Source organism: Mobula birostris, chromosome 31 (genome assembly GCF_030028105.1).
Source record: "Mobula birostris isolate sMobBir1 chromosome 31, sMobBir1.hap1, whole genome shotgun sequence".
Lineage (NCBI taxonomy): Eukaryota > Metazoa > Chordata > Chondrichthyes > Myliobatiformes > Myliobatidae > Mobula > Mobula birostris.
Genome location: NC_092400.1, coordinates 11,788,032 through 11,813,584, shown reverse-complemented (window position 1 = coordinate 11,813,584; position 25,553 = coordinate 11,788,032). Strand labels below are relative to the sequence as shown.

Below are 25,553 nucleotides of genomic sequence, written 5' to 3'. Positions count from 1 at the left end.
GCTGCTCAATACAGGAGGACATGGCTTTAAGGTAAGGGGTGGGAAGTTCAAGGGGGATATTAGAGAAAGGTTTCTTACTCAGAGAGTGGTTGGTGCGTGGAATGCACTGCCTGAGTCAGTGGGGGAGGCTAGTGAAGTTTAAAAGACTACTAGACAGGTATATGGAGGAATTTAAGGTGGGGGTTGTATGGGAGGCAGGGTTTGAGGGTCGGCACAACATTGTGGGCCAAAGGGCCTGTACTGTGCTGTACTATTCTATGTTCTATAAATAACTTCTGCACAGTGCTGTAGAGCAGACAGAGAGTACATTTTTCCCAGAGTTGAAATGTCTAGTACAGAGGGCGTGCATTTTAGGCGAAGGGGGATAAGTTCAAAAGGGATGAGAAGGGCACGTTTTTTTATGCAGAGAATTGTGGGTGCCTGAAATGCACTGCCCGGGGTGGTGGTAGAAGGACTTTTAAGTGATGTTTAGATAGGCACATGAAAGTGAGGAAAATGGAAGAATATGAACATTGTATAGACATAACGGAATACTTTAGTTAGCCATTTTATTACCAATTTATTTTGGTCAGCAAAACATTGTGGGCCAAAGGGTCTGTTCCTGTACAGAACATTCTAATGTATGTTATATGCTCTACTGAAATACTCAATTTATATTGCACGCTGCTAAGATCAAGTTTCAATAAACTTTCTAAAATGGAAACCATTATTGGCATCTGTTGATAGTGATATTTGCAATGGATAAAATAAAATATCCCAGTGAAGTCACAGCAATTCAAAATGCTAATTCGTGCATGTGGGGGCTGTAAATGTGTAGGTACTTCTAAAAACGTTGTTAGTGTACAAAATATTTTAATTTATGATTGAAGTCATCAGCTTATTTAATCATATTTATAAGCAAAGCTCAGATAACATGGGCAATCAAATAGTTACAGAAAGGTCGAAACATTTGCATCCATGTACCACGTTGTACGAACTCGGATATGCCAAAATGCTTCAATTGTCACTGAAGTACTTTCGTATTTCCGGTAGCCACTTTGTGAAAATAAAGTTCCTTTGAACAACAATGGAGTAATGATCAGAGGACTTGCTTTAGTGGCGCAAACATGAGGAAATCTGCAGACGCTGGAATTTCAAGCAACACACATAAAAGTTGTTGGTGAACGCAGCAGGCCAGGCAGCATCTCTAGGAAGAGGTACAGTCGACGTTTCAGGCGAAGACCCTTCGTCAGAACTAACTGAAAGAAAAGCTAGTAAGAGATTTGAAAGTGGGAGGGGGAGGGGGAGATCTGAAATGGTAGGAGAAGACAGGAGGGGGAGGGATGGAGCCAAGAGCTGGACAGTTGATTGGCAAAAGGGATATAAGAGGATCATGGGACAGGAGGCCCAGGGAGAAAGAAAGGGGGAGGGGGGAACCCAGAGGATGGGCAAGGGGTATAGTGAGAGGGACAGAGGGAGAAAAGGGAGAGAGAGAAAGAATGTGTGTATATAAATAAATAAATAATGAATGGGGTACAAAGGGGAGGTGGAGCATTAGCAGAAGTTTGAGAAGTAGAGAAAGCAGGATCTCCCAGTGGCCACACATTTTAATTCCACATCCCATTCCCACTCTGATACGTCCCTCTACGGCCTCCTCTACTGTCAAGATGAAGCCACACTCAGGTTGGAGGAACAGCACCTTATATTCCGTCTGGGTAGCCTCCAACCTGATGGCATGAACATTGACTTCTCAGACTTCTGCTAATGCCCCACCTCCCCCTCGTACGCCATCTGTTATTTATTTATTTATATATATATATACACACACACACTCTGTTTCTCTCTCTCTTTTTTCTCCCTCTGTCCCTCTCACTATACCCCTTGATGTGGATGACAAGCAGTAAGGATTCCAGCATCAAAACAAGTGTTAGTCATGGGCTTTCAATCAGAAAATCAATCCACCACTGTCACCTTCCACCTCCAAGTATCAGTGGAGTCTTGCATGTTGACCCGAGATGACAAAGTGGGTTGTGCTTTAATTTCTTAACCAAAATACAGCACCTCTAATAATGTAGCGTTCTGCCAGTACTGCAGTCAAGTGCTCATTTCAATAGCTGTGTTTAGGTTTTTGGAGTAGATAAATGATCCCTCAGTCTCCTGACTCAGCAAAACCATTGCTAAGTGAAGCACCAAGAGCACTTAGCACAGCTAAGTCCGTGGATAATGGAATTATCTCTAAGAACTTGCTAATTGATCTCCAAACCACAAGTTGAGGGTTGATAATTCCAGCCGGCAAAATATCAACTCATGACCATTTGGTTTAAGCTAGTACCTACCCATAATCTTCCTGATGCCCAATTGTTGAATCTGTTCTGTAAAACTTCAATAACTCAGTACTTTGGTGGACTGAAACTAGTAGATTTTCAGGAAAATTGGATGTTATTTCTATGAATAACATAGCACACTTATTTTCTTTTTCAGCATTTTGCAGTGTGATAACACATTTTCCCATGAATTAGGTAATGTTTACGGGAACACTGGCCCTGGGTCTCCAGTGGTTGAAAAGGAAATGTGGGAATTAGGGTCCTGGGGAGCGGAAAGGAAGTACAGGAACTGAGACTTCCAAGAGTGTCGAGGTAGCCCAGGAACTGGGGCCTTGGTGAGTGAGAAGGGTGTGCACATCACATCGCTTGGTGAGCCAAATGATGAACCATCAGAGTAATCAGAGAACAGTTTATTAGATTTTCACTCTACACTTCCACCTACCACCCCACCCCGCCTCATTTCCTGAGAGTATCTTGTTCCATTCTCACAGATTCCTTATTTCTACCATATCCCTGCTGATGGTATTATATCCCAGACTAAGGTGGCGTAGTGCCATAGCGACTAGAGTTGCTACCTCCAGCTCCAGCGACCCCAGTTCAATCTTGACCTCCAAGTGCTATTTGTGTGAAGGCTGCACATACTTCCAATGACCACTTGTGGCTTCGCATGGGTGCTTCAGATTCCTCCCACCTCTCAAAAATGTAAGGGTTAGTCACTATAAAGGTGTGTAAGAGAAGCAATTTAGTTTATATAGAGATGCAGTGTAGTAACAGACTCTTCTGGCCCAGAAAGCCTGCGCTGTTCAATAATACCCATATAACCTACTAGCCTTTGTGTATTTGGATTGTGGGAGGAAACTGGAACACTCAGAGGGAATCCGCGCGGTCATGGGTCGAACGTATTAATTCCTTACAGACAGTGGTGGGAGTTGAACCTGGGTTGCTAGCGCTGTTATAGTATTACGTTGGCTGCTACACTTCTGTGCTGCACTGAGTTGAAGGGGATCCGGGAAGAATAAAAAAACAGGGTTATCGTAAGCATGTTCATGATGGTGATGATCAGCATGGAGCCAATGGGTCAAAGAGCCTAATTCCAAGCTGAAAGATTCTATGACCAAGTCTTCCAGTATGACTTCGTTGTTCCTGAATTGTGAATTGACCCTCCAGCATGGATGACAGAGCCACTGAAACACTAATGACTGCTGTAGCTCCTTCCCTTCTTCACAGGATGATAAAAAAAAAGTCCTCGGTGACTTTATCTTCCATCTACCTTTGAAATTTTTAAGTGTTGTACCTGCTGAGAGGATCACTGGGGTCTCTTCCACTCGTTAGAAATATTTATCAGCAGCGCTGCATTCACGGAGCCCTTAGCATTGTCGGTGATCCCTCCCATCTGTCCAACAATCTCCTTGACCCCTTAGTATCAGGCAGGAAGCACCAGAGGACAAGAACTGTTTGGATGGTAAACAGCTTCTTCCCTCAGACCATATGGCTACTGAACTCCCTGCCACCACATAGGCCTCATGATGTATGAAGCGCCAGTAGCATTATACTGTTTATTTTAACTTACATCATATATGCTCCTTACTATTTGTTAACTTATTCATGGTAATATTACTTTATGTGGTATGTATGTGAGTTATATGTACTGTGTTGTGCACCTTGGTCTAGAGGAATGTTGTCTCATTGGGTGGTATGCACGACAATAAACCTGAACTTGAACTAAAACTAGTTTCCTTATCCTCATTGTGGTGGAACCAGTATATCACCTTCCCCATGCCACACCTTCCAACGTTTTGCAAGGGCTGTTCCCTCCATAACTTTCTAGTTCGTTCCTCAATCAATCACAAACCCCAAGCCTCATGTGCAGTGGGAATAGCCTTGACATCTTCACATTTTAAAGAATCATCTTCCATGCACTCTGCTATTGAGATTAGGTTTGCTGGATGAGTTGTAAAGACTGGGTGATGTGGGATGGTCAGCTGCAGTCAAAGAAAAGAAGCACAGTAAAGTTATACAGTATATGCTACTGGATTCAGCTTCCACTGATCTTCTGGTAAATTCATGTGTGGTGAAACTTTTCTTTTGTATGAGTAGCCTTCTGTTAAGATGCCTCCTCAATTAAAATAAAGTGGGGATAATATCATCCAGGAAGCATTGCACACCATTGGACTCTGCTGTACATATCCAGGCAGCTTTGTTAGGCTTCAAATGCATGGGCAACCTGCAAAAAAGCACAGATTTCTTTCATAAGAACTCATTTTCTTAGCAAATATAGAGTAGTACTAAAAGAATTTCGGACCAAAATTTCTTAATTTTCAATTAGATTTATAACAATTGGAATGACATTTATTCTCTTCACATGATGGAAGGATTCCTGAACGGGTGGGTCAACAATAGGAGTTACACATTTCCAGGATGGACAGTGTTTCTGATGATAAAAATGGAACACGGCCCCTGTAAGGAATCCCAGATACAAGATATCACCTGCTCTAGTAATCAGTGTTGTGCCAATGACTGGCACAAGAAGATCTCCAGAGCCAGAAGGGTATCGTTTCTCCTCCTCTCGTCTTCAAATGATACGAAAAGGGTGAACATTTTGCCAAATGTAAGAGCAATCCGTTTAATTCTTATTAACAAATGGAACTTCTTCAGCTAAAGATCAGAAAGTAATAGAATTCTAAGGGGAGCTAATTCAAGCATTTCCTTAAAGAAATTTCTTGCACCAAGCTTAGTGCAGTTGGTTGATGTCAAATCACCTTTGAAAAGAATCAAACGCCAATAAAAATGTTACATAGACTTATATATTGCAATACTGTAGCTGGACTATTCTTAGAAACTTCATTTAATCATTGTTTCTAACTGAAAAGCTTTGATCTTAACCTGGTTGATTCATATCCTATCAACAAACACTCAGAAATAATATGTACTTCAACAATGTTATGTCAATTATAAAATTGGATTTGAACCATTGGTTTGAAGGTGATATTCATCATATCCCTCCTAAGTGGATGTCGATTGGGGTTAGATTAGTGTTACAACTAATGACTAGAATTAGCTTTGATAGACAAAACAGACATATTGAGTTCAGTATTTTCACATACAGTCTGAGAGGATGTAATGCTAAATCAAAGTGGAAATCACAGGTGAATTTAATTCATTTTATTTGTGTAATTCATTCACCGTAGTTTAGGCTGTTTTATATCTGAATTGATCTACTGCATCATACAAATATAGGAGGAAATGTACTCTCATCAGCCTCTGGGTCATCCATTACAATGATTCTAATCATTAAGACAAGGCGTTCCAGAATATATCAAGGCAGCAATATTCTATGAGTGAGGATTCTTTGGTTCATTGATATCTCTATTCAACACTCGTAGTTCATGATAGCTAATAACTTAGTGGTACAGTATACATCTTGTTCTGTTCTCATATATCTTTCCCTTGAATGAAGCAATTTCAGTTCTTGGTAATTTGATATTAACAGAAGTCGATCTTTACTAGTCTAGAGGTTGAATAGTTAATTCATAACAAGATAATGCATGCTCTGCTTTTCCAGTCATTGGAGAGTTACTGCTATTGCAGATCAGCTGTAAGTACTTGCTGCTGCTTGGCCTTCATTTTGTTCTTTTTCTAGGGGATTAGTAATGCCTGTTGTACTTCAAAGTGGAAAATTGAGAATCTGCCCCTTGTGCCTTTTCTTAAAGCACTCTCAGTATGATATCTATGTTCCTTGCTAGTCAAGTTGTCAAAATACATTCCTTGCCAGTCAAATAGAGAAGTGAGCTTACTTGTGTTTCTAGTTAATCCCTTGAAAAGAAGAGGGATTTCCATTTTGAGTATTAACTGTAGGAAAACATGTTGAGAGTAATACATCAAAAATGTCTTTTAAATGAATTTATAATTAGATTGAACAAAATGCAAAAATAAATCTTCCTTTGGAGTATTAACATTATAAACATTACTCAATGTCGTCCATTTTAGAACTAAATTAACTGGTACCTAATTTCCTGAAGGTAATGAGTCACCTGTGCTGGTCTCTCCTCTACTCATTAAGTCTACATTTACATTATACAGATATTCTCTTGGAAGCAAACCATTCCCCCAATGGTAAGGCCATTTACATTAACTCAATTACTTGTTAAAAAAAAGTAAACAAATTAATATTTGGGTCCCTGAAGTGAATGAAGTCAATGTTTTTATGCCAAGTCTAAACAAGTATATTCTGGGATTTTTATTTGTAGAACTCCGGTAGAATCTGTCAGGCACTCTGGGGTTTCCTTGTTCTTGTATGTTTACATGGGAATCACAACCTTCCAAACATTTACATAGGGAAAATCCCAACTATTTAAATCTAAGATCACAATTTCTTCTGAGTCAACTGCATGTAATGTTCTCTTTCTCAGAGTGTTTGATATGTAGCTAAATGTAGTAACTTAAGAATGTCTGAGAAAAGTAAATATCTGTCTGAATTAACCATTCATGTGCCAAAGGATATTTTCATATATTCGTGAAATCTTGTAGTTTTTTCCACATGGGTTCCGTACTGCACCAAATTGACAGGGCCTTTAATTTGAAATGTTCAAGACTATGCTCTGCAGTGAAGCTTGCAGACAGTCAGTCTAACCTTTTCTTCTTGACACAGCGCACAAGAATTCTAGGTAACATTTAAGGGGATATACATATCAAAGCTGAGATCCCAAACACATTTGTTTGTACACAATGTTTGGATAATGAGTAAGAATTTAATGAACTTTCAATGTACAACTTTGCACATAAATGCAGACTCAGCTTTGGTTGTGAAACAGTTATTACCTCTCAACCATGAGGCTCTTGAACCAAAGGGATAACTTCACTCTACTTCCCTCACCCATCACTGAACTGGCTCACTTCCAATGATTCTTCATCTTGTGTTAAAATATTTATTGCTTATTAACTTATTATTGTTTTCTCTTTTGTTTTGCACATTGGTTGCCGTCTGCCCTGTTGGCTGTAGTCTTTCATTTATTCCATTGTATTTCTTGTACTTACTGAGATTGCCTGCAAGAAAGTGAATCTCACGTTTTTATATGGTGACCTTGATAATAACTTGGAGTGTATTATTAAGAATGAGTTTTCAGGGTACTTGGAGGCATGTGATAAAGCAGGCCAAAGTCGGCATGGTTTCCTTAAAGGGAAATCTTGCCTGACAAACTTGTTGGAAATCTTTGAGAAAACAAGTGGCAAAATAGACAAAGAAAATTCAGTAGGTGTTGTTTACTTGGATTTTCAGAAGGCCTTTGACAAGGTGCCGTACATGCAGCTGCTTAACAAGAGCCCATGATATTAGAGAAAAAGATACTAACATGTATAGAAGATTGGGTGACTGGCAGGAGGCGAAGAATGGGGCCTATTCTGGCTGGCTGCCAGAAACTAGTGATGTTCCACTGGGGTTGGTATTGGGACTGTGTCTTTTCACATTATATGTCAATAATTTTGATGATGGATTTGATGGTTTTGCGGTCAAGTTTGCAGACAATACAAAAATGGGTGGAGGGGCAGGAAGCAGAGTGTCTGCAGAAAGACTTAAGTATATTGGAAGAATGGAAGAATGGGCAAAGAAGTGTCAAATGGATTTTAGTGCAAGGTCAGGCATTTATGTAGAAGGAATAAAATCATAGACTATTTTCTAAATGGGAGAAAATTCAAAAATCTGAGGTCAAAGGGGACTTGGGAGTTCTTGTGCAGGATTCCCTGAAGGCTAACTTGCAGGTAAGAAAGGCAAATGCAATGTTAGCACTAATTTCATGAGAACTAGAATATTAGAGCAAGGATGTAATGCTGATGCTCTGTAGGGCATTGGTCAAGCTGCATGTGGAGTATTGTGAGCAGTTTTGGGCCCCCTTATCTAAGAAACGATTTATTTTCATTTTGATTTATTTTGCAAAACAGAGCAGATTAGGCCCTTCTGCCCTTTGATCCATGCTGCACCAGCATCCCCACAATCCCAGTTAACACTACCCTGACCATGGGCAATTTAGAATGACCAAGTAACCTACTTGGTATGTCTTTGGACTCTGGGAGGAAACTGGAGTACTTGGGTAAAACACGCATTCCATGAGGAGGACGTACAGTGACTCCTTACAGAATGGTGCCAGAATTGAACTTCTACTTCTGGAACACCAGAAGATGTAATAGCGTCATGATAACCACTACACTACCATGGCATCCAAGCTATAGTGGTGCCCACAAACACCTAGATGCACGAACGCTGCGGAGGGTCCAGTGGGATTCTGGGAATGAAAGTGTTAACATATGAGGAGTGTTTGATGGCTCTGGGCATGTACCCACTGGGGTTTAGAAGAATTACAGGGAATTTCATTGAAACCTATTGTATATTGAAAGGCCTAGATAGAGTAGATGTGGAGAGGACGTTTCCGACAGTGCGCGAATCCAGAACCAGAGGGTACAGCCACAGAATAGAACAGAGATGAGAAGGAATTTATTTAGCCAGAGGGTGGTGAATCGGTGGACTTCATTGCCGCAGACAGCTGTGGAGGCAATGTTATTGAGTATATTTAAAGTGGAGGTTGATACCTTCTTGATTAAACAGGGCATCAAAGGTTACAGAGAGAAGGCAGGAGAATGGCTTTGTGAGGGATAATAAATCAGTCATGATAGAATGGAGAGCAAACTCGATGGGCTGAATGGCTTAATTCTGTTCCTACTGTATACTTTATATGTTGGTTTGATTTCTTGGAGTATTGGCTCAATTTGTTTTGCCTTTGCATTCGGCAGGGTGGTGCTGTATAAATCCAAGTCATCATGTGATTATTCACAGCATTTCTGATAGGCTGTTGCATGTTAGCAAATTTCTCATTTCCCTATTACAGTTGTGGTTACATTTCTAGTTTATAAGCAATTATTCTCTAATTAAAAGCAAGTACAGTAATGTATGTTCCCTTCCCAAAATAAAAAAGGATCAATCTCTGTATAACAGACGTTGACATTAGTGAAAATATACTTGCCCCTACTTTGCAAGACATCTCTGAGTTCAACTATCAGTACGTTCCAACTATGCATTCATCAATTCCAGTAATAAAATAGATTGCTCAATTTTTTTTTTGAAAGTGGAGTGGATCATCCATCAAAATGAGAAATTCTTTGATGAGCTTGTCAAACAAGTCATGATACTTTAGAACACTGAACATCTATTTGTTGATCTTAGGACTGTTTATGTGCACATATCAGATGTGCAGAGCAAGAGAGTACATCTATTTTATTTCGAAGCTGGCTGGAGCCCAGAGAGTCCATCTCTCATTCTCTGTTTTGAAAGCTAGAAAATCAAATACTCTCTGAGACACAATACTCACTGTACCATTGGTGCTGAAGGTGAGGTATGATGAAGCATGGTGAGAGGGCTGACAGTGAAGTGTGGTTATCTGCTGAGAAGACCAGGGCAGGTTTGGATTATGGAGTTGGATAAATTTAACTGGCTGCTTTTGCAGAATCGAAAAGCAAGTAATTGCCATATAGTCGATAACAAGCAAAGCTGAACAAACATTTGAGTGAATGATAAAATTAAAGACCTTCCCGCATTCCATTACATTTTTCTTAAAGAAGCTCCTATTCTATTGCTGGCCATTATATCACAATCAGTTACAAATCGTTGAAATTTGGAATACAAAGAGTTGCCCACTTTCTGACAAAACATTACTTTATATAGGATATTTTAGTAATTTATGGTTTCCACCTTCATATATGACGCATTTTAGTTCTCAAATAACTTCTTTTAAGTAGGTTTCTCAAGTGTTGTATATCAATCTGTTGCAAGATCTTGGTATCTCTGCAACACCAATCCATTCACAGTATGGTAGTGTAGTGGTTAGTACAATACTTTACAGTACAGGTGACCCGTGTTCACTTCCCACTGCTACCTGTAAGGAGTATGTATGTTCTCCTCGTGACCATGCAGGTTTCCTCCATGCTTCCTCCAGTAGTCCAAAGATGTACTGGTTGGTAGGTTAATTGCTCATTGTAAGTTGCCCCATGATTAGGCTAGGGTTAAACTGGGGACTGCTGGGTGGTGTGGCTCGAAGGGCCTGGGAGGCCTATTCTGTGATGCGTCGCAATAAATAAATAAAAAATAAAGGCAAAGTTAGAAAGGTGGCTTTGTCATATTTTGTAACAACTTATGGCCATGAAATCTCTTTTCATAACTGTAAATCAGAACATTTACATGGCGCTTTCATTTTTCCCCTGTTTCACCCCTGCATCTTTGTTCTTTGAAAACGCTTTGCATGGTGCAATAGTGGGGGTCAAAGGTGCTCTAATGTTAAATTAAGCTCACTCAAAAATATAGGCTCACTCTCTTTATGACACATCAGGTCTATCTAGGCTCATTAAGTTTTGTTTTTCTAAGCAGGGCTCAACACAGTTCATTCTTACTTACTTCCCTCAACCCCACCTTCAATTATTCCCCAACATTGAACTGTTCTTCTAACAGGTCTAGAATCTAGACAGTCTCAGATATAATTGTATATTGCAACACACTATTTAATTCCAACAGTAGCTTGGGTTTAGACATACACAGATCCCCACTGATGTGATCAGAATGCATTCACACTTCTTTAACGGCATTCTAAGTAAAATATAAATACTGTATAATATCATAAGATTTTAAAGAATTGAGAAAAATTTTTAAGAATCCTATTTTGCCTTACATAACAAAATGGAAAAATTTCATAATACTCACTATAATGTTAAAATATAGCATTGATTCTCATACATGCAGAATAAAAATAATTCTGATAAAAATATTCTGCTTTAACTTCCACATGCTGAGCTTTGCAGCCAGCTCACAGAATGCAATTGAGTGAAGCAGACATTGGCTGAGTTCTAACACACAGTTGTTCATTCTGTGCTGCAACAAAACTGCTCGTACCTTATTATTTCAGCCATGGAAAGACTAACTGAAGTGATGTCTCCTACCAAGACCCACTGCCGACATTAGATTTGATGTATAAGGAATTCTTCAGATAAACACCGCAAAGGGAGAAATTGTTATCAGCATTGAGAAAAAGAATCCAAAGGAAATACTGTGCAGACAGCCTTTCTTAAATTGCACTGCATATTTACGTAGCAGAATGGATTGGAAACGCAGTTTCAATCATTATGACTTATGAGCTCAATGATTTGTTAGATGTTATACATGAACCAGAAGATGTGCTATCTGACAAAAAATTGCATAATTTAATATCCTGCTTGATTTGCCTTCGACTTCCTATCTCTTCGTGTTCAACCAACATGTTGATTTCACTCCACACGTCAAATTTAAGATTTTTCTTGTCCTGTACAAAGTGGATTACCCCGATCTATAGCGTTAACCAAATGCTTTGTCAAAACCAGCTCTTATTTCTTTTATGAAAAATTAAATTCAAATAGTCAAGGAACCAAAAGTCACACTACCATCCCATGAAAGCATTCTTGTTAACCCAACCACAGCACACATATTTTAAGTTTATCAAAGGCATTGAGAAAGCAAATGGCCCTGTGCCTGGAGGAATGTCATTATTAATGGAAAAATGACATATGTACAGAAACTGAAAACTGCTAGTAGACAGAAAGGGAAATGAGAAGAGCAGCAAAACAAAGCATGCTAGGGAAAAGTGCTTGAAGTTGAGTTACATCACTGGAGCTGCTTATCTGAAATTAACCCATATACTTTAGTAAATCAGACTATAATAAGCCGTTTACCTACCGAGAATCAAGGTAGGGCTAGTTGCGATTTTGATCCGTGAATCTAAAAAGGATGATGAATTCTTTTGTTGGACAAAATCTCTCCACGTAAATGCACATGCATGTGCTTTACAGCACTAGTGATGTCCGGTCAGGGTTCAATTCCTGCTGCTGCCTGTAATGAGTTTGTACTGCATATTCTCCCCTTTGCCGCATGGGTTTCCTCTGGGTGCTCTGGTTTCCTCCACTATTCCAAAGACATACTGTTAGGGAAATGGTAGTAAGTTGTGCGCATGCTATGTTGGCACCAATGGCAACACTTGCTGGTCACCTCTAAAACAGGAGTTTTTATGCCATGGACCAATCCCATTAAGCAATACCAATACCATGGACTTCAGATTGGGAATCCCTGCTCTAGACAATAAACTGCTGATTTGATTTGACACATATGATGCATTTCACTGTATGAATTGATGTTCCAAGGTACATATGACAAATAAATCTTTATTTTAATATTTTCATGCCTCAGTTGGTTAGAAAATAAATAGTCTGCGAGTGATTATAAGTGTTAGATATATTTTATTGAAGATACTGCCTCCTGATCATGAAGCATGCGAGCACCAGCCTTCCAAGTCGTGAGACTACCAACTGTATTGTAAGGAGAGAGATGTTATCAAGGTGGGCAGCTGAACCACTCTACTCTCTCCAATCAGACAGGAGAAAGGAAACCTAGCAAATAACAGGCAACTTCAACGTGGACACGTTGTATCTAATCACAGCTTGGCTGGAGAGCTGGGAGTAGGAGATGGTGAAAGAAAGCAAGATTAGCTTTTTTGACACATGCACATTGAAACATACAATGAAACGCATTGTTTACTTCAAATTAAATCAGCAGGGGTCATGCTGGGCAATCCGCAAATGTCGCTACACTTCCAGCACCAAAATCTATGCCGACAACTCACTAACCTTAACCATATGTATTTGGACTGTGGGAGGAAACCAGAACATCTGGAGGAAACCCATGCAGTCATGGGGAGAACCTACAAACTCCATACAGACAACTGTGAGAATTGAACCCCAATCTTACAGTTGGTACTGTAACAGTGCTACACTAATTTCTACGCTACTGTGCTGCCCTGGTTCAAAGTTCAAAGTTCAAAGAAAATGTATTATCAAGGTACATATATGTCACCATATACAGCCCTGGGATTCATTTCCTTGTGGGCATCCACAAAAAATCCATGATAGAATAATAACCATAATAGAATCAATGAAAGACCACACAAACTTGGGCATTCAATCAGTGTGCAAAAGACAATAAAATGCGCAAATACAAAAAGAAATAATAATACATAAATAAGCAGCAAATATTGGGAACATGAGATGAAGAGTCTTTGAAAATGAGTCAATACGTTGTGGGAACATTTCAGTGATGGAGCAAGTGAAGTTGAGTGAAGTTATCCCATTTGGTTCAAGAACCTGACAGGGTAATAACTGTTCCTGAAGCAAGCAGTGTGAATCCTAAGACTCCTGTACTTTCTTCCGGATGGCAGCAGTGAGAAGTGCTCATGACTTCGGTGGTAGAAGGTTTCTGATGATGGATGCTGCTTTCCTGCAACAATACGCCATGTAAATGAGCTCAAAGGTGAGGAAGGCTTTGCCTCAGATGGACTGGAATAGTAACACTGTGGAATTTAAAGTTGCTGACCCTCTCCACCTCTGATCCTCCAAGAAGGACTGGCTCATCGACCTCTGGTTTCCTCCCCTGAAGTCAATAATCAGCTCCTTGGTCTTGCTGATATTGAGTAAAAGTTTGTTGTTTTGGCACCATTCAGCCAGATTTTCAATCTCCCTCCAAGATGCTGATTTGTCACCACCTACAGCAGTGGGGTCATCAACAAACTTGAATATGGCATTGGAGTTGTGTTTAGCCACACAGTCATCAGTGTAAGGCAAATAGAGCAGGCGGCTAGGCACACAGCCTTGTGGTGCACCAGTGCTGATAGAGGTTATAGAGGAGATGCTGTTGCCAGTCTGAACTCACAGGGATCTGCAAGTGAGGAAATTGAGGATCCAATTATTCAAGGAGGTATTGAGACCAAGGTCTTGAAGCTTATTGATTAGTTTTGAGGAGATGATAGGATTGAAATCTGAGCAGTAGTCGATAAGGAGCATCCTGATGTATGCATCTTTGCTGTCCAGATGTTCCAGGGTTGAGTGAGGAGCCAGTAAGTGAAGTCATGAACAGGATAATCTGGCAGAGCTTGTGATTTCCCAGTAACTGCTAGGATGTCATTTTCTGGTGACTTGTCTTCTGTGGTCCCAGCTTGGGTTTAACCTTCTGGTTTCTTCTAGCCTCCTTGGTACCTCGACGTTTTTATTGGTGTTTCGTGAACTTGGATAATGAAAATGTGACACTTTTGGTTAGGATGTCTTTTTCTGGTTAGGGTTAGGGTGGACAGAAATGCTGTAACATTCAGCAAGACACACAGAGGAGATATGTGTGTCTATGCCATTAAGAACTGGTGTGTGAATACCTTGGTAGTAACAGCCCATTGCTCACTGCAGGTAAGTGTGTAATGGTGAGGTGAGGGTCCTTCCACTTGCTGAGGGAGTTTACTGCCATTGTGATAACGCTGTTCACATCACCCCTTTATCCCCTACCCGGTGCTGGTACTGGGCAAACACTGCAGTAGCTCTACAGCACAATCTGTGACCTCAAACCATTCAGCCCGATGGTTGCTGGTGACTTCAATCATACCAACTTAAAAGTAATCCTGCCAAACTTCTTTCAGCATGCAAACTTCGCAACCAGAGGAGAGAGTAGATTAGACCAGGTTTATACCAATGCTACTCACCACAGATACTCACGCCTCACATCCACTTTACCAATCCCTGCACAGAGACCACTGGTTAAGCAAGTCAAACTAGTTCACTGGGAGCTCAGGACCTGGCCAGAAGGTGCCACCTCAGTACTGCAGGACTGCTTCACAAGCAGAGACTGGAGCATATTCAAGAAAGCAGCCATCTATTGTCAATACTGTCAATATTGGTGAATATGTGGGATCGGTGACCGGCTACATTGGAAACAGTATTGAGGACATTACCGTGATTAAACACTACACTGCCGGGGCAAACCAGAGACCGTGACTGACTGCAGAGGTTCATGCACTGCTTAAAGATCAGGATGTTGTCTTCAGATCAGGGGACAGGATGACTCTTTTGTCACGAAGAGCCACTCTCTCCTGTGCCTTCAGGAAAGCAAATCGTGAGTAGACAGAGAAAATCCACAGATACCTTCGTGACACCAGGGACACCTGGCACATGTGACAAGGTATACAAACCACAGCCAATCCCAAGTCTCTCCTGGGCAACAATGACAGCAACACATCCCGTGTTGTCTGCTTCATGCTGGCAGACTGCTGCAGTGAAGTTCCGCACAACTTTGACATTATAACAGAGGAGTTCTAATGACCGGATATACAGCAAACAGCTGCCCTTGAGGATGAGGTAGATGTTAAATAAGAAGGAACGGATGAATTGGAATCAGAATCAGAATTAATATGATGTGAAATTTGTTGTTTTGCAGCAGCAGTGCAAAGACATGAAATTACAATAAAGTGCAAAATAGTACTGCAAAAACAAAAGGAATCATGAGGGAGTGTTCATGGAACACCCACCATTCAAAAGTCTGATAATCCAGGAGAAGAAGAAAACTGAACTGTTGATTGTGGTCTTCAGGCTCCCATGCTGTACCTTATCCTAGTAATAATGTGTCTTGTAACTGATATCAAGTCCACCCTGTGCGTCAATGACAGCGACACCTCTCTTCCGCTAGGTTGAATGCTTTCCATGCATAATTTAACACAATGAATGACGTGACATCGAGGAAATACTGCTCTCCCCCTAAGGAACAAGCACCCTCTTTGGCTACAACTGAGATGAAGAGGATCCAAGTGAGGATAAACCAATACAAAGGTGTGGGGCCGGACAACATCCCTGGTCTGATACTGAGGGATTGTGCGGCCCAGCTAATAGAGGCCTTAACGGACATCTTTGATATCTCTTTGAAACAGTCCACTGCCCCAGTATGTTTCAAAGCAATCACCATCATGCCTGTGCCCAAGAGAGCAATGATAACTGGCCAAAATGATTACTGTCCAGTGGCACAAACTTCAGCAATCATGAAGTGCTTTGAGCGGCTGGTAATGGACCATATAAAACAGCGGTCCCCAACCACCAGGCCACAAAGCATGTGCTACCGGGCCGCAAGGAAACAATATGATTTGACGATATGAGACGATATGAGTCAGCTGCACCTTTCCTCATTCCCTGTCACGCACTGTTGAACTTGAAATAACCTACCAAATCATACCAAATAACACATAAAACCTAAAATAACACTAACATGTAGTAAAAACAGAAATGATATGATAAATAGACAGCCTATATAAAGTAGAAATAATGTATGTACAGTGTAGTTTCACTTAACAGAATCAGGAAGATTAAGCCAAAACTGATTTGTAGGGAAAAAAATCAGCATGTACACGCATGCGCACGTCACGCATGCGCACACAGGTACCCACACAAGGCTTCATGGTCATAGTAGTCTTTCTCGGGGTAAACACAAGTGTCCCGTATTTGACTGCTACTTTTGTCCCTTATTTGGTAGTGAGAAAGTTGGAAACCCTACTTGAACACCACAACACCCCCCGTCGGCTGGTCCAGAAGACTATTGTCAATATTAAACCGGTCCACGGTGCAAAAAAGGTTGGGGACCCCTGATATAAAATCCCATCTTCCAGCTACATTGGACCCTTCCCAGTTTGCCTGCTACTGAAATCAGTCCACTAATGATGATGCCATAGCCTTCGGACTCCATTCCCACCTCGAAAACAATGCCTCATATGCCAGGATGTTGTTTCAGTTCAGTGTTTAATATGATCATCCTTCAGAAGCTAGTGGTTAAACAGTTCTCATTAGGACTCAACACCCCTCTCAGTAACTGGACCTTGGGACTTTTTGACTGAAAAACCCCAGTCAGTCTGAGTTGGCAGCAACATCTCAAGTTCCCTTATACTGTGCCCTAGCTGCATTGGCCCCCAAGGGCTGTGTGCTCAGCCCAATGCTGTTTACACTGCTGACTCCTGATTGCACTGCTAGATCCAGTTCAAACCACATCATCAGGTTCACTGATGATACAACAGCGGTTGGCCTCATCAAGAGCAATGATAGTCATCATACAGAGAGGAGATTGAGAGGCTTTTCATATGGTGTGAGGACAACAACTTGAGTCTCAACATGGATTAAACAAAATAGATGATTATGGACTTCAGGAAGGCACAGGTCAACCACTCTTCATTGCACATCAATGGCTCTGTCGTGAAGAAATTGAAGAGCACGAAGTTCCTTGGTGTGCACATAAAGGATGATCTAACCTGGATCTACAAGATTTCCTCACAAATTAAGAAGACACAGCAGTGATTACACTTTTTGAGGAGACTGGGGCATGCAAGGCTTTCTACAGGACCAACATTGAGAGTGTCTTGCCTGGGAGCATTATTGTGTGGTACAGAAGCTGCAAGGCAAGACCCTAAGAAAAAGAAAGAGAAATTGCCTTTTAAACTCACAAGAGAGCATAGGCCATCAACTTTTTGCTGTTGATGTTTCTGAAGCAGGCAATTTAAGTTGCTAGCTCGATTCTCAACCCAGCACGGATAGAAAACATGCCAGGGGAGCCAGCTGGATTCGAACTCGGGAGCCTTCGCTGCAAAGTCCGGCGCTGATGTCACTATGCCACCAGCCGGTTAAGACCTGAAAGAGGGTAGTAAAAACTGCTGAGAAGATCATCAGAGTTTCCCTTCACTCCCCCCCCCCCCCCCATTTGTGGCATTAACTGGGAGCATTGCAGCCAAACTGCCCAAAGCATTGTACAGGGTCCCTTTCCACCTATACCACAACTTCTTTGACCCAGTACTGTCAGGAAGGAAATATGGAGCATTGGGACTGGGACTGACAGCCTGGCTTACAACTTCTTCTCTCAGATTGTGAGATTAATGAGTACTCTGCCACCACTGAGGTCTTTACTGTTCACCTGTGCTGTGCACTACATGCATTTTCAATTATATATTTTTTAACTTATTTATGCTAATATTTAGGATTATGTGCTGTGTGTGATATATATGTTGTGAGTGCACCATGGTCTTTTTTTTTTTGGTTGTATATATGCACAGTCAGATGACAACAAACTGGATCTGGCAGCTGCAAAGTACTACTTAAAACTGCTGGAAGACCAAGAAGACATGGCACTAAGTTGCACAGTGTTGGTTAAATGTATGCTGATGTATCAAACATAGATGAAGTAAGAAAGAATGCATAGCTCACTTTGAGTAGAGGTGGATGCAAGTCAAACAAATTCATGCTTGAGGTACAGTAAATCAGCCTGGGGTGGTCCAGTTGAAAACTAAGATCTTTAAAAGGGAGAACAAAATATGTTGAAATAACACAAATATTTCAAAATACAACCCAGTTTTTCTCCGGAAGTGTGGGCTTTACATAGTATGCAAATTCCAAAATCAAAGCTATTTGCAAGATGAATGTTGAAATATTATTAACACCTTGGAACTATTGTATTCAAAGACTACCATCCTTTTAACATTTAGAGTCTTATCCACTCATGCTGGCTTCATTTTTATTGAAGCTAAACCTAACAGCACAATTTCCATACAGTTTTGTGTGCTGACCAATGGCAAAGAATAGTAAAACTCTGATAGTCTGACAACCGATCACTTAAAAATATTGATGGTTCAGCATCTGGTTCACTCATTAGTTCAGGATGTGAGCTAGGGGTGAGAGGGCAAGCGGGGTGAGCAGTCAGAACCAAGTGTCTGGGGAGAGCCAGAGTCCTAACTGTGGGCTGGTGTGTGGAATTACGGTTAGGGTCAAAAACACCAGGAATTAGGAACATGGACTTGTTTACAATTGGATCAGGAGTGCTTGTGTACTTTCCACTTATTTTAAACTTCCAGGATTGATTGGAAAATTTATCAGAGAACTGTGTAACTTGCAAAAAAGTGTAAATATCTAACTTTGTTGGGAGAAGGCGCCAACAGTCAATATGGTACCGTCAAGATCGTGGCTCACATTTAGTTGGTTTTTTGGGTTTGCAGGGATGGTTTTGGGGACAGAGAGTGGAAGTTAGGGGTCAGGTTAAGGTTTAGGGATAGGATTGTGGGAATTAGAGGTCAGGCTGGAATCCAGGTCTCCACTCCGCACTCCATACTTGAAGGCCACCTACAGCATGGACGAAGGACACTTGTGGAGAGACGTTGAGATGGTAAATGCAGTGGGCAAAGACCATCAAGGATGGGAGCTAAACTTCTCCCCCTCCATTCCCCAGCTCAGCAAGATCCTCAGGGGATCAGAAGGATCAATGTTCTGCATGGGCCTTTGTGGTATGAGGGCAATAACCCCAAGGATAAAATAATATATTTCTCACAATATTTATGGCCCAAACTGGAAAACTATGATACAATATGATGTATATCATTTGATAGCTATTTATTGTGTACATTTCTGAATTCTATCCAGCTGAGCAGCACCCATTAAATCATAATCGGTAGGAAAAAACAGAACCAGGATCTTAAGCCAAATATTGAAAGAAAGTTGTGGCAACTGAGTTGAAGTTAGAGCAGAGATTACCTTATTCTATAGAGATCAGAATCAGCCCTCAGATTTCAAATGGCTGATGACTGAGGTTTCTAACAGAAACACCAAGGAATCTTACCGTTTTTCCCAATATCTTTCAAAATGCTGTTTTCAATTATGAACATTTATTAACACTATTCATGACTTGGGAGTAGTGTTTAACTGGCAAAATAAAGTGGCTTGTCTCCTGTTCATGTTACTGCCTGTAGGTTTACTTATCCCATAGCAATTGATCTCTGATATACTCATTATTTTAAACTACTCCTTAAAGTCTGCTTCTATTACTAAGCTTATGGTAATATGCTCTAAAACCACGTTCCTAGTTTAGTGTCAATTTATACCTGGTTATGCTCCTGGGAAGCACCTGGAGAGTTCTCATTATACTGACATCTCTCTATAAATTTTTATGTTCTTATTAATGATTGCAAGCGTGATTAAAATCATTTCCTATATCCAAACAGGCCATTCTTTTACCTTTATTATGAGTCTACTTTGCAAGGTATTCTGTTCTGAAATATAGCCAAATGTTATACGGTGCCAAGTCCTTATATAATGCCAAGTAAATATTTCTTACGAGCATAAGGTTAATATCATTCTGAGTCTTTTTCCCTCAGTTTGTTAACCATCACCTGTTCCCCTGAAGTCATCTTCTCCATTCTTAATCAGGCTTGAAGCTCCATGTTGTTCAACAATACCTGTCTGCGGTTCACTGCATTAATTGCAATTGATCTAAGTTAACATTACAATTAACCAAGGAAAGAATATGAAACTTGCTAACACTAGAAGTGGTGGAGGTGAATATCAAAACAGTCCAAGATGCAACAAGTTAAGCACATGAGAGACTAAAGACTGGAAGGATATCCTCATAGAATTAGAAAAAGAGCTGAGGCATGATGAGATTCAGTAACAACAAAGGCTAGATGGCCTGTTTTATGCAACACTTATACAAAATTATTACCTCAGATTCATCATTCATTTGGATCTGAGGTAATAATTTTAGTGCATGACCAGTATATTGGAAATGCTTGTTGACTGAACTGCCATTAGTACTCAGATCTATCAGGAGCTGGTTTGCACTTCAAAATTGTTTAATAATTGAAAAGAAAATACTGATATCTTAATGGGTCATATATTCTGAGATTGTTAGCATGGGGGGAAAATGAAAACACTTCATAGAGATTACAGTGTATCCTTGTAGTTCAACTGTCATATAGCTGGCAAGGAGTGAATAGAAAGATCAAAGGCACTGCCAAAGCCACAGATATTTCTTTGGAAAGTCAGCCATCATCACTACAGACGGCTTCTCTGGAAAGAAGACATGAGACAGCAACAGCATTTGTTTTTTTGAAAGAAAGCCCCCATGTGAGGGCCTCACGTCTATACCTTGATTAAAAACTTGACTAAAATATGTGACCTGGGCAGAAGAAAGTTTGAAGAGAATTACCATTTCACCCTTGACAGTCTGATAGATAGGTACCAAAGAGTCCAGTTTAGTACTTATGTTATTAATTAATATGCAACAATTTGGCAGGTTGTGTTGGAATTATGTGTCTGTTTCTTAACGCTACAATGGCATTTCTAAGCCTTATTTTATGCCTCACACTACTTAAATATGTGATTATTAAAGCTGCAGAAATTTTGTATGAAAACGGCAACTGGGATAAATACAGATGAAATTGCTGATTAAAAATCATGATTAGTAGCAACTAAAAATTAAAACATTCTACAAATATAAATTATATTCAGCGTCTTTTAAATTCATGTTAGTATGGTTAAAATAAATTGGTATTTAACATTTTTCCCTTGATCATTAAATCATGGATAAGACATTTCCTTCTGTTAGAGGAATAGACTGGACTTAATGGTTATCTGAAATCGTACCTGCACAACATCACATTGACCAGGCTCTCAACATGTTTCGGTATTAATACCATTTTACAAAGATATTGACAATTAACACAGAAATAAGGGGGTTTTACATGATCCATCAACAAAGTCACATCAAAAGTTAAAGATCTATGAGTACGACTAGTTCTTGAAAATCATTATTTGAAAATCAGTTTATTTTGAAACATCTATTTTCAATTATATACATACTTAAATATGTAAATTTGCTTGGATTTCCTCATTTGATGAGCAACTTATAATTTTGCTTAACATGTAATATAAAATGAAATTTTAAACTTGTGTTGTTGACACTTCATTTTCCAAAATTTTCTTTATTGCCTCTTTTGGATTTGGATTTAAATTAGATTCTATGTAATTTCCAAACTGAAATTTCACATTAAAAGTAAAAAGCAGAGCACTTGGATCACATCTATTTCTGGGGCCAGTACTTAGAAGGGTATGTGTACATTGGATTTATTGTCTCTCTGATCTGAAAATCTCCTGAAATTTTTGCTCTCAATTTGCAGAATTTGTTTTGATGTAGAGGTTCTCCCCTGAAATTCTATAAAATTGCATTTTTCAGCAATGTAAATTCTATGTAATAAAACATGCCTCCTTTGAGTCTTAAACTGTTAACCAGAGTGTGAATAGAATAGGAGTACAAATTATCCCACTGGTGATGAGCAATCCAGATTAGAATTTTTAAATGAGATGTTCCTAATTCCATTGGTAGTACTAATCTTTATCAGAAACAATCAATGCACTGGGGCATTTTTCATTCAGTGTTACCCATGTTTCTCACCACAGACTTTTGTGCGTTCACTTTTAGAGGCAGAAATCTGGGATTAATTCAGCGATAGGTGGCACTTCATCTGTTACCAAGTTCTGCCCCTGAATTCCACATGGACGCTTATTACATTAATATTAACAATTACTTTTGAATAGGTAAATGTATAATGATAACAAATTTACAGTAATTCTAAAATGTCATAATGGTATAATAAATTATGAAACATTAATAGTTTGAATTTTCTGTTAGCCTGGTCTGATATTGGTACTCTTTGGAAAAAGCAAAGTTTAGAGCTTTATAAAACTTTGAACATTGGTCTAACCTCTTTATTTGCAGTTATTTTGTTCACCGTTCCTTATAGTTAAAATGTGGAATTATACTAGAAAGGGTTAAACACTATATCCTGCCCACTAATTGAAGCAGAATATTAAAGGGGCACACTATCCATTTTACAGGTCAGGAAGGAAAGGATGTTGCCTAAAGTGTTGTGGGATCATTATTTCAAATACTTTGCCCTGATAGCATTCAGTACAGCTTCATCCTGTCGAGTATGGAATGTGTGCCTTTGCAGGATGCTATGGCATAGCTATGCATGTTATGCTTAGAACGCTGTACAGAAGTGTATGTAAGACACAAACAGGGTCAAACCACCTCCTCCAGCGGATAAGAATTTGCCAGTGGTTTTATGTGTTAAAGTGCCCTTGTATATTGCCAATGACTCAAGCACCCCTACTTGAGATTTCAGGAAAATCTAATTAAATCCAAAGTATGGATAATTAGTGTAGACGTTTTCTCTCTTCAGTGGTATATTTGTTCCCAGTATCCTACAGTAGCCGGAGTTCGACTGACAGTATATCAGAACAGATGTACATGGGAGACTGTGTTTTGCATCTGTCTAAGAGAGTGTAGGGTTCTCTGTTTTCTGTAACCAGACTTTAGAAGCAAACTAAACTGTGTAGGTACTGCGTGTTTGCTCATTCTAAAACAATGGAGAGTTTCTGGAACTCGAAGAAATAGTAAAGCAGTCAGCTTTTTGTTTGTACAATTATTTTGTCAGAAAAGTCTACATTAAGGAACTGAATTCATAGTGGCGGCATCTATTTCATTCCCTTAAAATGGCTGAATGAAAGATCTTCACCAATACCAGCCCCTTCAGTAGCTTTACACTGTGACCTTTGCACCAAAGACAGCAACACGACATCAGGGTATATTGCACCAAATAACACCAGGGTGGGGGGGGCGGGGGGGGGCTGTATTGAGTAACTTAGTTCAATGGCCAACGTCAGGGAGCATTGTGTCAAGAATGAAAAATATAAATGTAGCAAATTGGGAGTTGAGACCAAAACTTAGGGGTGAAATGTTTATGGTTGAAAACCTGAAGAAGAGCCTCGGCCCAAAACGTTGACTGTTTGGTCATTTCCATTGATGCTGCCTGACCTGCTGAGTTCCTCCAGCATTTTGTGTGTGTTGCTTTGCATTTCCAGCATCTGCAGAATTTCTCATGTTTGCCACAGAAATAAATCTCTGCAGGAAAAGATTTTGCTGTAATTCTTTTCAAAGATGTATGACTTTGGGTGCCAGGTATTAAATCAGTTGAATCTATAGGGTTAATATCCCAATACCTGCCCTCATGCCAACCTAGGAAACTATGCAAGGCTGGCTCAGAACTTTTGAACTATGATGTAGCCCTATAAATCTGGTATTATAAACCTAAAGAGCAGTGACTTATGCTGCTGGAATGCAACTAGCATCAGTTATTTTGTTTTAAGCTAAAGGAAAAGCTCAAAAGGCATTTCAGTGGGGTTCTCTGGGGTAATTCCCAGATAGCTTTCTGAAAAATTTAAATTTTTGCCTATCAGTTTTTCTGTCTGTTTAACTTAAAACATCTTTACCTACCTATTTAAATAGATCTACCTAAAGTTACCTTTCAACTCACCCGTCCCATGTTCATGATATTTCCCAATCCCATTTACAGCCAGGCTCCATCTTTCACCCCAATCCTGGCCTAGTTTACTGATTCCATTCCACGACCATTTCCATCTGTCCTACCAACCTCAAGCCAAATTGGATGAGGCTTGGCCTTCCCAACCAAGGAATATCTTGCATAAGTGTCCTACTTTCTTACATCATGCACCTTTGACACCTTGTCTCACTCAATTGCAAATGAAGCCGCCTTGTCTGTGTGAATGTCCTTGATGACAATTAGCATCTGTATTGACTCAAGAGATGGACACAGAGTAAAACAAAGTAGGCAAATCTGTAGCGAGTTCATGCATCATATACGGATTACAGAGAAGGAGGTGTTCACACTCTTTCGGCAAATTAGGGTGGATAAATCCCAAGGGTCTTACTAGAGGTTCCCTTGAACCTTGTGAGAGACTAGTGCAGAAATTGCAGGGGCCCTAGCAGAGATATTTAAAATGTCCTTAGCAATGGTTGAAGTGCCGGAAAGTTGGAGGAGAGCTTATGTTGTTCCATTGTTTAAGAAAATCTCTAAAAATAAGTCAGATAATTATAAACCAGTGAGCTTCATATCATTTGTGGGTAAATTATTGGAAGGTATTCTAAGGGACTGGATATGTAAGTATTTGGATAGACAGGGACTGACTTGAGATAGTCAACATGACTTTGTGCATGGTAGGTCATGTCTGACAAATCTTGTAGATATTTTTGAGGAAGTTACCAGGAAAGTTGAGGAAAGTAAGGCAGTGGATATTGTCTGCTATTGTTTTAGCAAGGTCTTTGTCAAGGTCCAGCATGGGAGGTTGGTCAAGTAGGTTCAGTCACTTGGCATTCAGGATGAGGTAGTAAATTGGATTAGGTATTGGCTTTGTGGGAGAAGGCAGAGAGTGGTAGTAGATGGTTACCTCTCTGACTGGAGACCTGTGACAAGTCATGTACTGCAAGGATCGGTGCTGGGTCCAATGGTGTTTGTCATCTATATCAACGATCTGGATGATATTATAGTAAACTAGATCAGCAAATCTGTGGATAACAGCAAGTTAGGGGGTGTAGTGGACACAAGAAAGGCTATTAAAGCTTGCAGCGGGATTTGGACCAGCTGGAAAAACAGGCTGAAAAATGATATATGGAATTTAATGCAGACAACTGTGAAGTGTTATGCTTTAGCAGGACCAACCAGGATA

At 40.0% G+C, this 25,553-nt stretch overlaps 1 protein-coding gene across 1 annotated transcript in view; it reads right to left on the bottom strand.

The window, feature by feature from the left end:
- Positions 1 to 3,106: 3,106 nt before the first annotated feature.
- tbx5b (T-box transcription factor 5b) overlaps positions 3,107 to 25,553 on the bottom strand; it is a 69,528-nt gene continuing 47,081 nt past the window's right edge. The window contains exon 10 of the mRNA XM_072248049.1: positions 3,107 to 4,527. Coding sequence (XP_072104150.1) covers positions 4,511 to 4,527 — 17 coding nt within the window. The 3' untranslated portion in view covers positions 3,107 to 4,510. The remainder of the gene's footprint in view (positions 4,528 to 25,553) is intronic.